The 13,907-nt window shown below is 28.7% G+C and overlaps 1 protein-coding gene across 1 annotated transcript; it reads left to right on the top strand.

Annotated features, from left to right (window-relative positions):
• Nucleotides 1-3,907: 3,907 nt before the first annotated feature.
• Nucleotides 3,908-6,239, top strand: LOC129892235 (squamosa promoter-binding protein 1-like). Its single transcript, XM_055967796.1, has 2 exons — nt 3,908-4,237; nt 5,752-6,239. Exons 1-2 carry the CDS (start codon nt 3,933-3,935, stop codon nt 5,891-5,893), a joined length of 447 nt encoding a protein of 148 aa, XP_055823771.1. The 5' UTR covers nt 3,908-3,932; the 3' UTR covers nt 5,894-6,239.
• The last annotated feature ends 7,668 nt before the right edge of the window (nt 6,240-13,907 follow it).

The raw sequence follows: 13,907 nt of genomic DNA, 5'->3' as shown, positions 1-13,907 counted from the left end.
CTCATATATTGTATTCGTGCGATTTCACTGAGAATAATATTTTATATGTGCACAAATATAGAATATTGTGCTACATTTTTGAAGAAAAATATTGCTACGTTTGAAGAAAAAAAACAAAATCTCGTGCTATATTTTGCAAAAACATGCGATATCTATGAAAATTCACATGTACAAAGTACATCAAAATGGGCCCAATGTTTTAATTGTGTTATTGGGCCAGACAAACCCATCCCCACAATTGTAATAGGAATCGTACCTCACACAATTGAAAAGACACCAGTCCATGAATTTTCAGACTTCACCAAGCACGAACAGTGTCACGTTTCAATTTCTGATTGCATCAAATATAAAGTAGAGATTTATGATCGTTTCGTCATGAAAATAAAGAAAATTTTCAAAGTTAGAAGTAGATATTTAGAATTTAAATGTATTTTTTTAAAGAAAAAACATGAAATATGATTTAAATTAGAATATTTTTTCAAAATAAATTTTTCAGGGTAAATTTGAAAAAGAAAAAGTGAAAATAGAGTTTTGGTATTTTCCAAACAAATACAACTTAAAATTATATTTTGATTTTTATGATGAAACGTTGATTTTCAAATAAAGTGATTAAAATTTTCGGGATTTTTTTTTTTTAATATCACACGGTCGAAAAAGTAAAAAAATACAAATTTTACGAAGGTTTCAAGAACTTTAATAGAAACAAAAATAATTAGGTGATTTCTTCTCAATTGCCTTATAAATTTGAATGGATTGAGAGTTACCGGACATTAACGGCAAGCCATCCTTTGCCAAGAGAGCCCCTTGGCCTAAATATAACATAAATAGGTAAAAGAAAACGGTTTTTTTTAATGCATATTTACAATAATATGTTAATCCTCTTAGCTTTTTCATATGTTTTTTTTTATATATTTATATTTTTAGTAAAATTTTTGGCTCCATCATTGTTAGACGTCTAGCATTAGAAAGGCTATACAAGTTTTATAATGTAGAAATTATGTAAAGATTAGTTACACACGAATTAATAATACAAAATTATTTCTTGTTGAGTTTTGTCCATTATACTAAAATTGAATATACAATATATCATTTTAAATATCCTTTTTTTTTAAAATTAAAAAATAATGAGTTTACAATTATACCTCTGGATACTCCAGCTTCATTGATTTTCCGGGAAATAATTACAGATAGTTTTGTCCTTTTTCAACTTTATTGATATATAAGTTATACATGAATCGGTTATTCCATGTTGACAGTGATATGAAATAATACATCAATTGATGTATTAAGTTATATATGATTCAAACAATAACCAAATATTGAATAAGATTATAGCAAACTATCTACTATTATTATTTTTCTGATACATCATACCAAATAACTCCTTAAGTTTGAAAATATTTTAGATCTATATAAAAAGATTGTAGCTGGAAATTCAGAATATTGTCTACACTTATTTTCTTTCATAGTGAAAATTTTTCTCTATTTTTTATTTTGAGTATTAGACTTAACCGAACCTCGTATAATTCTTATGCTATTTTTCTTTTTTATTGACTTTCTATTTAATTATATTCTAGTTAACCCACGACTTTTGGACAAAGTATTTCCGCAACATTCCCTCATGCTGGAGGAACCCAACCAAAGAATCGTCCCCCATTCGAAATCTGTCTGCTCCTTAGTGCAACCTAACATCTCTTTATTTGACTGCGTAGGGGGCCACCACTCACGAGAAGCTAAGACAACCCAATGCCAACCATGTACTCTTATCTTCATATTTTTTTTGGATGCCTTGTCACTAATGCCCTTTCATTGTAGTTTGGTATTCGATATTTACATTGAAGTTCAAATAAATTTGAATTTGCGTTACTAAGTCTCATATTAAGGGGTAAATCGCTTAGTAATGCCATCAACGAACTCTCACTATTGACTATGAGCCCGTTTGAATTGGCTTTAAGTTGGTCAAAACCAACTTAAAGCCCCTTTTCAGCTTTTGGACGTGTTTGTCTAATGTTAATTTTAAGCCAGAAAGTTCTTAAAGTCAGTCAAAAATGAAAAGTTAGGATTCCTAACTTTTTTTTAAGTGCTTAAAGTCATTTTCTTTGACCATGAAAATTACTTTTATATCCCTTATATTTTAACTAAATTCCCAAACTACCTTTTTTATTCTTTTAACCCTAAAATTCACATAATTTTCCTCATTTAAGCAATTTTATCCAAACACTCAACTGCTTATGTATAAAAATAACTTTCAGCACTTTAAAGTTCTAAAAGTACTTCATACATAAAAGTTACTTTTTTTAAGCCTATCCAAACGGGCTCTATGTATCATGCACACTCCAAAACAAATTTGATTCAACTATATGATCTGTATTTTTTTTCCTTTCTCATTCAGTGTTAGATATCCGTATTAAAATCTCAACTAGTCTGATATCGTGTTACGTAATAAAAAAATGCTACCGTACTAAAATTTGGTTCGTTCTTAGAGATCGAATTGAAGACTTCTTATTAAGGAAGAAGAGATTTTATCCATCATAACGCAATCCTTGATTGTAACTATATGAATTATATATTTTAAAATACATTTCATTGTTTAAACTGTAATTGTGAAACATGAAATTGAAGTACTTCAATCCTCATTATCCTTTATTCAATCATAAAACTGTCAGCGACGAATTATCACTCGTTAGAATATATTCTTATTTGTGTAATCTTTCCTTTTGATTTATCGACAAAAAGCGAGCTTGTAAATAATAAATGAAGGATTTGAAAAGGAGATGACATTTAGCGGGGCCGGAAACTAGCTAGCTTACAAACATTAGGCTATGATTTAAATCCCCATTTATCGGTTGTATTTCCATTAAAAACAATTTTTGTCACATTCAATTGTTAATATTCTTCAAAGTATCCTAAAAATAAATAAATAAATTCGTTTCCTAAGTGGAAAAAAAGTTAAACTGATATTTTTGGGGAATAAAGCAGGTCAACCATAGCTGGAAGCAATTTAGGATATTATCCGTCTGACCAATTTCATCAAATAGTGTGATACTTATATATATATGTGTAGAAAATGATGAAAAAGAAAATCACGGGAAAAGATAATAATAATTGTTGTTATATTAGAGATTTGGACAATACACAAATATTTGATATTGCCTTCGACAGCAGCGGAGCCACCCTATTTCAAGATTCGTTAAAAAATTATATCGTATATAAATAACTTTTTACGTATAATATATGTTAAATTTTCTTAAATTTTTTTTGTATGTTCACTTTTTTATATTTTTACAGTTAAAATTATACGAACTTCCAACACAATTTTTTGAAGGAGGTTCGTCAGAAAAGCTTCCAACGACCCAATGTTTCTACGGACCTTCCTTGGAAATATCCATAAAAAATTTATGTGTTTTTAGTAGTATTTGATTCCGCTTAATAGCTTCTAATACCCACACACATGTACGAACACTAGTTTATATTCCCCCCTTCAAATTGACATTTCTACTTCACTAACCCCCTATCCCACCCCCCCTCCCGATACTAATGTAAAGTCAAAAATTTTATTAAAGAAGTACAAAAATATGAAGAAGTAAACATACGAAGGAGTTCAGCATCTACTATATATACATAAAATAAATATTTTTAACTATGTATCAATAATATATTTTTTTATTGAAAAACATTTCAATGAACCCCTAAATCCTAGCTAGCTTCGCACCTTCATGCCACCACATCTCTGACCTTATAAATAGATCCATAAAAAACAAAAACGCGTACACAAAGTACGTGGTCCTAAAAACATCACTACCTTTTTTTCCTCTAAAAAATTCCCACTTCAATAGTATCACAAACTTATATCTTCACACACACATATATATATATATCCTTTGTTTTCTTCTTCTTTTCTTCACATCAACTTTAGTAAATTATTTTTCTCTATGGAAATAGCTAATAACCAGCTGAAATCCATGGAGAAAAATGATGACTTGTTGGTAATTTCCACTAGTGAGAATGCTAAGAAGAAGATTATTACAACAAATAATAATAATAATAACAAGAAAGGATCATCATCATCAAATTCTTCTTCTTCACTAATAAGAAGTTGTCAAGCAGAGAAGTGTAGTGTTGATTTAAGTGATGCTAAACAGTACCATAAGAGGCATAAAGTCTGTGAATACCATGCTAAGTCTCACGTCGTCGTCGTCGCTGGACTCCCCCAACGTTTCTGTCAACAATGCAGCCGGTTTGATCACTACCTTTTTCTCGTCTCATTTTATATGACACTTTAATTTTTTGTCTACCATGTTTAAAACACAAATTCTAATGGTACGGACCTTTTGTTTGTACAAAAATTATTTTGTCCACTTAAACAATGTCATATAAGATAAAATGGAACGTACGGATCGAGGGAGTATTATTAATCTATGCTATATATATATATATATATAATGATTGAAGCGTAAAGTAGTTGAAAAGCTGGTAATTTTAATGTGACTATATAGTAGAACTCATGTTCTTCTTCTTGGAGAATACTAATTAACCATATATAGTATATATTTAAAGATCGAATCCTAATTATTGACTAATTTAGTTTAGCACCTTCTTCTTCTAGGGTAATCTTTGATGTCACCTCTATGGTTTAGTTAGATTCTTAAATTAAAAACTACCTAGATTGACTTCATAATTTTAAGTGGTTGACTAGTTCAGTTCCTTTAATATCATATTATTGATGATCTTTTTATTTGTTGTTAAAAAGTGGTTGAGGTAGATGGTAAAAATAGCATGGGAATAATATAAAGCCAGGTACAAACTACAAAAAGCATCTTATATCACCAAGTTTAGAACATATATTAATTACTTTTACAATTTTTTCTAGATTTACTATCTCAATTAATTTAAATTCGTTTGATGTACGATCTATAGTAGGATAGATCGAGGACTTATTATTCTTGTGTGTATTGTTGCAACATCTGTAGTAGGACAAATAAGTCCTGAATCTATACTAATTCAAATTCTTGTGCGAAATTATTGATCTTTTTGCCTTTGCCTTTTTATCTTTCGTCCTACTAGTGTAATGTTCTTCTTTTTTACTTTTGTCGATCCTAACCTTTTCGTTTTTCCACATGCATTAAAGATAGGAAAATGGCCTTTCAAAATTTTGTTAATTAACTGATCAATTGAACGTATTTTTTATTTTAAAAAAATTAAGCATATAATTACCATAAATTATTGAAATATTATGTAAACTAGCTAAGGATGTCATAATCATCTTAATTACGTTCTTCAGAATTGATAGACAAGAATCAAGATCTCGTTTTTAGGTTTCTTATGATATGTATTAGGAAGACGATTTAGTTAATTAATGAATGATTATTTGACGTTCCTAATCTCGATTTTTAAATTAACTTATCACGTTATAATTGTTGCAAAAATAAAATCAGATTGGACCATGTACACATTACTACAAATCTGATTTGGTGATACTTGTGATTGATATTTTCTGCTTAATTAACAATATCTTTAAGCAAAATTAGATCCAAATTAAGAGGCTAATTTGTTAGTTGATCTAACAATTGTACATCACCAATGTAAAATAAAATAAAATTGTACCACGATCAAGTCATACAGCTAGTGTGATTGGGCCCGACATATAGTAGTAGAATCTGGTGAACCGGACGTACTATTTTTCTAAACCTTTTGTGAATTTGTGAACTTTGCTCTGTATTACCTATTGTTCTGCTTTTGGTTAATACGCAGCTTTCACGAGCTGACGGAATTCGATGAATCAAAAAGGAGTTGCCGGAGGCGTTTGGCTGGACACAACGAAAGGCGAAGAAAGATCATGCCGCCATTGTCGTCATCATCATCTGCAGATCAGATCAGTCTCTATCCAAGATGATTCAACGCACAAAAAATTTCACCTCCATTGAAAAAAATGCATAATTTATATAGTAATTGCTCTCTCTCTTCTGTCATAATCTATTTCTAAAATAATCATCATCAGTCACACACCACCAGTGATAATTAAGTACAATAGAGTACTTTTGGACTTGGTATAAAGATTGTTGCAGTGCGTATTTAAAGTAGGACAGAGGACTTATTGCGATCGCGATACACTCTGTGAAGTAATAAATAAATGTTATGCAAGGAAAGAGAGGTGGGGAATGTATGGAAAAATTACTTGAGTGAATACTTTTTAATAAATAATTATTGATATCAGCGATACTTTTTATTTATTATCATCTATAGCAATACTATAATAAATCTGTCATGTATTAAAAATGAATTATGCATGGAATATAAATGTATTATAAGTGTTTTAAAATATATTATGCTTGTTTGATAACAAATTGACACAATATATTATAAATGTATTAAAGTGTGACAAATATATTATTCATGAATAAAATTTGTATTATATGTGTTTTATAAATTATTCTTGGTAATATGTATTAAAACTATATTATAAGTATCCAGTAAAAAAAATGTTATTACTATAAATGATAAATATTTTTTTAATATAACATATATATGTGAGTTTTCCTATATATAATACCAGTGTATGTTAGTAATTTTTATTTTATGGACACACATATTAATATATTTGTATAGAGATATGTTGTCATTAAAGTAGTTCATTATATGATCTAATAAAGTATTAAAGTTTGGAGCCTTAAAGTAAATATCTATTAATAAGGGTTTATTTTAGATAATTTAAAAATTTATAGACTTTTTCTTAAGTCTAATGGAGATTTATTGAAAAAAATATTTTTTCAACCTGAAAAGATACCTCAAAATCTTTAAATAAGCATGGTCCTAAATCAGAAGAACAACGCTTCCTTCCTTTCTCTCTCAATTTCAAAAAAGAATAACTAAAGAAAATAGTCTTTAAGATTTAGAAGATTTTATCTTTTTCAATCAAGTCATTTCAATAAAACAAGGTCGATTTCTTTTTCATTTTCATGTATTCAAATTTCGGTCTAATAATTTACTTGTAATCTTGAATGAATTTTTTTAAAGTTTTCTAACAAATAGTGTCAGTGCATAGTCTTTGTTAAATTATTGGATAAGATACTTTATTTTACTTTTCCTGAGTTGGGTGATTAAATAACATCGTACACCCTCTGTTCATTGTTTTTTCTTTGGAGGCAGTTTTTCGTTAAAGATTTTTTGGGAATTGTTTATTGTTTTATCTTTCTTCTTCTTCTTTCTCTGTACCATAGAACAGACTTTTCCTTCTTTTTTTCCGTTAATAGAAGAAGTTTTCCGGTTACATGCAGAGAAAGATTTAAGCATGGAATAATAATAATTCAATTTCCTGTGGCACCACAGATTGGTTGCAACAATGTCAGGAAACAAGAAACTCTTTTTCTTTATTTCAATGTGTATTGTGTTTTTGGCGTTTGTGATGCTAAATCAACTGCTCCTCCAGAATGGTTAGTATACCACTTAAGGGGGAATAGATCGTCCATTCAGTGTAGTTATACACTTCTATTAAGGTTGAGAACGACTGAACCAGCCACTCAGATGAGACTCCCGTTGAAAAATATTATTTTTTTGATGAAAACAATTCAGATCCGTGAGTATCTGTTTAATTTACTTAATGCACTTACAAGCGTTCCAAACAAATACTAAAAGCTAAATGGAAAAAAAAAAGAGTTTAGAATGAAACTATTTTCTGAACCTCGAGGATCGACTTAAATTCGAAACTGCCTCAATCGAATTTATGGAGATCTTGGCCTTTGATGAAGCTCAATTAGGCTTTTGACTGAGCGAGAAAGATCTTATTTGAATTTAGGGAATTCCTCTATAAAAAATAAGGAAGAAGATCTACAACCTAACAGTCAAAATAGAACTAGATAGATCATAATGCAACAAATCCAATCCTTTTAAAAGAGAACTTGAATCCCCTCTTTCTGCCCCACTTCATCCCAATCACTCTCCTAAATAAAAAAAAAATTGCACTTTTGAAGATAATCTATGTGACATTGTGAAAGATATATAATGCCAAAAGTGAGAAATACTCTATTTGTTTATTTTAATTTATTTTGCCGCAAAGCGACATTTAGTTTAGAACTGTTAGGAGTCGAGGATAATATTAAATAGTTTTAAAATTAAATTATAGTTTCATTTAATTTGTCATTTAGTTTGCAAGTTCAAAATAAATTATTTCGGAATTAATAATTAATACTAAGATCAGTTATCTTTCCTCTTGGGTGGTAAAGTAATTCCGAGATAACTTATCCCGAAATAAAATAGGTAAATAACAAAAATATCCATTTAAACCCTTTTTATACATCATTTTTCACATTCATAAAGGGTATTTTTTAAAACAAATAAATTATTCTTAAAATTTATATAATACATATTATTTTGAATGCAACAAATCAAATACTCAATAAGAAATAATTTCATCATAACTAATCCCATCATAATTTATCCCGTCATAACTTGTATTCAAATCAAACGACCCCTTAAAGAATAATTTTTGAGAAGCAAATTTTGGTTTACTGTAAATCTAATTTTTTTAGTGGCAGAATTTGATCATGTTTGTTACTTTTTTCAATTTTAATTTACTTTGTGCTATTATTTTATTTATGTTTCTAGTTCGTAAGTAAATAAATTAAAAATAATATGTTGCCAAAGTAATTTTTATTGCGTAAATTTAATTTTCTTTGAACATGTAAATATGATATATTTATGTGAAATAATTATCTCAAACGAAGATTATTTTCGATAGATTATGGATAGTCATGAATGTATGATACATTTGTAATGCATGCTAGTAATATCTCAGTCCAAAGAAAGACATATTGTTAGGCCGTTTTAGTAATTAATATTTATAAACTATGTAAAAGTGTACCACTTACAAGTTATTATTGCAGTCAAAAAACTAAATAATGTTGTGTTAGGTATTTTGAGATGGCCTTACTTTAATGTGTATGTGTGTGATAAATGTAAAGTTCTTATTTATTTTTCTCTCCAATTTTATTTACTTTAATTATCTTCACATATACATGATTTATTTGAATGATTAATTGTGAGCATTACTTATTTAATTTTATAGTGTCTTTTCTCAATATAAACAATATTTTTGTGCTTAACGACAAAATTTTTAAGAAATGAAAAGATCACATCATGATTGTGCTTGGTTGCATGGATCTTGATTACGCATTAAGATTTGATCGTCCTACGGACTTGAACGAAATTAGCAGTTTTGAACAAAAGTCTGCATACAAAAAGTGGGAGCGATTAAATCTTATGAACTTGATGATGATGCAACATTCAATTTCGACGTGGTACTCGATCCAACAGGTAATCATATGTCACAATAACAATCACAATGAATAGCAATCACACTTGTACAACCAAGTAGCACATTCATGACATGCAATTTAATCACAATTACCATTTCAATTCATGTTTTTTCCTTTGTCCTAATCATATATTATCCACGATGTACTAATGAAGTAGTTAACAAGCACATATTATATAAACGGGAAAAACACAATCATCACCTACCTCGAATTAAGCCTGAAAACTCTATGGAACCTGAGCATCTCTTTTTGAAGTGTTTTGGCTTGTTTTTGGTCTAAAACAAATACAAAATACAACAATCAACGAACAATGACCTAAAAATACCCTGATTATACTCAAATTCTAACCCTTGGACAATGCCATGATCATACCATCCAACTAGGTCTTTTTCCATCATTAATTCATGTCAAAAACTCTCCCCTAAGATAAACACTATAGACTCTAAGATCCAAAAATCGAATCACAAGTTAGGAGAGTAATTAACTTACCTTACATAAGGAATTGGTGAAAAACAGAAGAAATTAACCCCAAGTCGCCTCTTTCTCTCTCAAGAACGAAGTTGCAGAAATAAAAACGATTTTGAGACTTTTCTGTACTAATTTCGCGACTGGCCCTTTATAGAGGCCACCAACCCACTATAGCGAAATTTCACCAGCTATGACGGTTTGCATGGAGATAGAAACTCAGAATCCCCCCCCCCCAAACCGTCATTTTGCAACACAATCTCGAACCTTGAGGTTCCAAAATAATCATTTCACGCCAAGTTCAATATAGGGAGTTCTACTTACCCGATTTTAGTTCAGAAAAGTCATACGATCTCCTTAACACCTTAGCTATTAGAAATACAATCCACGCTTAGACATTAACCCCAATCCATTTTTGGATTGCCAAAGATCTCACCTTACTCAGATTTCATCTGAAACTGGCCTAGCCTGAAATTTTCAATCTACTACACAAAAGTTTACTAGCGCCAATCTTTTCACCATTAGCTTTTACTTAACAACCGGAGGGGATGTTACATGAACGAATTCAATAAATTTCGCTTAAGCTAAATATTTGTATTAGATGATCCACTGAATGTGTATAAATATTTAACTGCGAGCACACTAATTAAAAATAAATTATGATTATGTATAATTCTAATTTTTTGACACATGTATTACACGTGAATCTCAAATTATGTAGTATATAATATTATAAAATAATACTAATATTATTAAAATATAGTTTTGAGTAAATAATTAAACATGAAAATACAATACAATTTTTTTTAAAGATTAAAAAGATATGCAAACACTTAAAATTGGCAAAATGTCTCACTTAAACATCTCAATTAAAACTTGTACTATTTAAACACCTTTGAAGCATGGTACAACTGTACCTTTTTTACGCCTTTTTATGTGTCAATTGTCAAAAGTGTGAAAACAGTGAATGCGTCTATTTCTATTTCAGATTCCTTCTATCCATTTCTAAAAAAAGTGTAAATTTGTATATAAGTTTGACATCAAATTCTAACTAGTAAATACATCTATCAATAAAATATATTAAAAACAATTAAATCTTCTCGTATAAATACAATATACTTTAAACGACGACGTTTTCAAGTTGATAAAAAAGGACAAAAAAAGAGAGTGCCTCGAGAGTATATTCCAATTTTTTTCACCGTACCATTATTTAACACACACACACACATAAGAATAATATATATATATATATATATATATATATATATATATATATATATATATATATATATAACTATAGAATTACATACGACATTGTTCAAAAGACACAGTTCCTAAAAGAAAAAAATTCATGTCATAGATTTTTAATATCGGCACTTCGGGGCAGAATTACATACCAAATATGAATTTGGGTGAATTCAATAAAAACTCATCATATATATATATATATATATAAAATCACGATCGGAATAACTAATACAAACTAAATTCATCAACTTTAAGATGTGACTTCACTATGGCCACCCAACAACAACAATAATAATGTATAATTTCACAAATGGAATATGAAAGGGGAGAATACATACAGACTATATCCAAATTATTGTCAAAAGTATGCAAATAGTGAATGTGCCTATCCCTGATTCAAATTCGTTTCATCCATTTATGAGAAATGTGTAATTTATATGTTTATTGACACATGATTCGAATTAACTAATAAATATAGCTATCATAAAAAGTGAGATATTAGAAACAATAACATCTTCTCGTGTGAATACAATATACTTTAAACGACGACGTTTCAAGTTGATAAAAGAGAACAAAACAAGAGAACGACTCGCGTGTTAAATCTAATCTTATGCTCGTTGTACCACTGTTTAACACACTCAAAGTATTTTCTTTTTTAAAAAAAATTAAAATTACTTTTGACATTGTTCAAAAGATGAAGAAACCCTTCTTAAAAAGGCACCTTTAATTTCTTGCAGTAAATTTTGAGCATCTACAAACTACATATACAGATTTCAATAAACCCAATAAAATTTGTTTAAACCCTATGTATAAACTAAGTAATTAACACACCATATACTCATAAAATTTAAATTTTGTCTCTGCTGCCCTGTCCCTTGAATAGCAAAATGAAAAAAAAAATAATAGAAAAGGAAGAATTGTGTTGCAAACTTTTAAGAATTGTATATTTGATAAAAAGGCAGGAGAATATTTCTCAACCTAAGTACACTTGTCTTGTCTTATCTTATCTTTCTCTCCTCTTCTTCACTGATTATAATTATATATAATATTATTTTTTTAGCACGTATATTGCACATACTAAATTTCATCAATAAAATTACTTTTTCGAGAAAAGACGAGACATGACTGTTGAGTTATGCATTATGCAATATTATAAAGTAATATTAATTAATGTTATTAAAATATAATTTTTAGTAAATAATTAAATATGAAAATACAATACAATTTTCTTTGAAGGTTGAATACATACACAAATATTTAAAATTGGCACGAAGTCTTACTTATACACTTCAACATTTTTATGTGTCAATTGTCAAAAATCTGAAAATAGTTAATGCGTTTATTCCTATTTCAGATTCATTCTATCCATTTATAACAAAGGCATAATTTTGTATACATGTTTGAGACCAGATTCTAACTTGTAAATACACTTATCATTGAAAGATATTAAAAATAATTATATTTTCTCATGTGAACACAATATACTTTAAACGATAACGTTTTCAAGTTGATAAAAAGGAACAAAAATAGAGAGCGCCTTGAGAGTAAATCCCATCTTATATATTTGAAAAACATTAGAATTACTTGCGATATTGTTCAAAAGACAAAAAGTTCTTAAAAAGGGATATTTTGCCGTAGATTTTCAATATCTGCACTTTGGGGTAGAATTACAGTACCAAATACAGATTCAAGTAAACCCAATAATTTTTGCTTTAAACAGTATATTTGTATTAAATTTTTTTTCCAGATATGTATAAATATTTAATTATGATCTGTAACTTACACATACTATACCCCTAAACTTTAAAGGAAAAATTACTTGATTGAGTGCTTTTTAAAAATTAATTACTGATTTTAGCGATATTTTTTTTATTTATTACCATTTATAGCAATATATAACAATATTATGATAAATCTACACTTGTATTAAAAGTGAATTATGCATATAATATAAATGTATTATAAGTGTTTTTTTTAAAATATATATTATGTTTGTGTAGTCAGTGGCGGACCCAGAAATTTTATGAAGGGGGTTCAAAAAAAATTAAACACGCTAATCAGAAAAAAATGTGCTTATTCGAATTCGAACCCGCGAGCTGAGACAAGCTAAGGCAAAATATTGAACCTCATTTGCCATTGAGCTAGTCCTTTGGCTTATGCTTAGTGGGTTCAATGTTAAATATATATACAACAACAACAACAACCCAGTGAAATCCCACAACATGGGGTCTGGGGAGGGTAGAATGTACGCAGACCTTACTCCTAAAAATTTGATCTTATATATACAGTATAATTTTTTAACAAAGGGGGTTCGGATGAACCCCCTGAACTTGCCTTGGGTCCGCCCCTGTATGTAGTAAGAAACTAACATAATGTATTATAAGTCTATTAAAATATGTGATAGATGTATTATCTATCTATAAAACTTGTATTATATATGTTTTATAAATAGTTCTCTGCAATATGTATTAAAACTGTATTATAAATGTATTATAAGTGTTCAGTAAAATTATTTTTTTTATTGCTATAAATGGTAACCAGACCCCACATTGTGGGATTTCACTGGGTTGTTGTTGTTATTGCTATAAATGGTAAATATTTTTTTAATATTGTATATTTATGTAAGTTTCCCAACTTTAAAATGTGACTCTGATATGGTTACCCAACAATAACAATAATGTATAATTTCATAAGTAGAATTCGAAAACGATAGAGTGTATACAGTGTTTATCCAAAATTATTGTCAAAAATCAAAAGTCAAAAGTCAAAAATATGAGTCGGAGTAACCAAAAAAGTGGAAAAGTGGGAGTTTTTGAGGGATTGAAAAAAAAGAGTCAAAACTCAAAAGTATAAAAATAGTGAATGCATCTATTTTCAAATTCG

Source organism: Solanum dulcamara, chromosome 6 (genome assembly GCF_947179165.1).
Source record: "Solanum dulcamara chromosome 6, daSolDulc1.2, whole genome shotgun sequence".
Taxonomy (NCBI): domain Eukaryota; kingdom Viridiplantae; phylum Streptophyta; class Magnoliopsida; order Solanales; family Solanaceae; genus Solanum; species Solanum dulcamara.
This window is presented reverse-complemented; position numbering and strand designations above follow the sequence as displayed.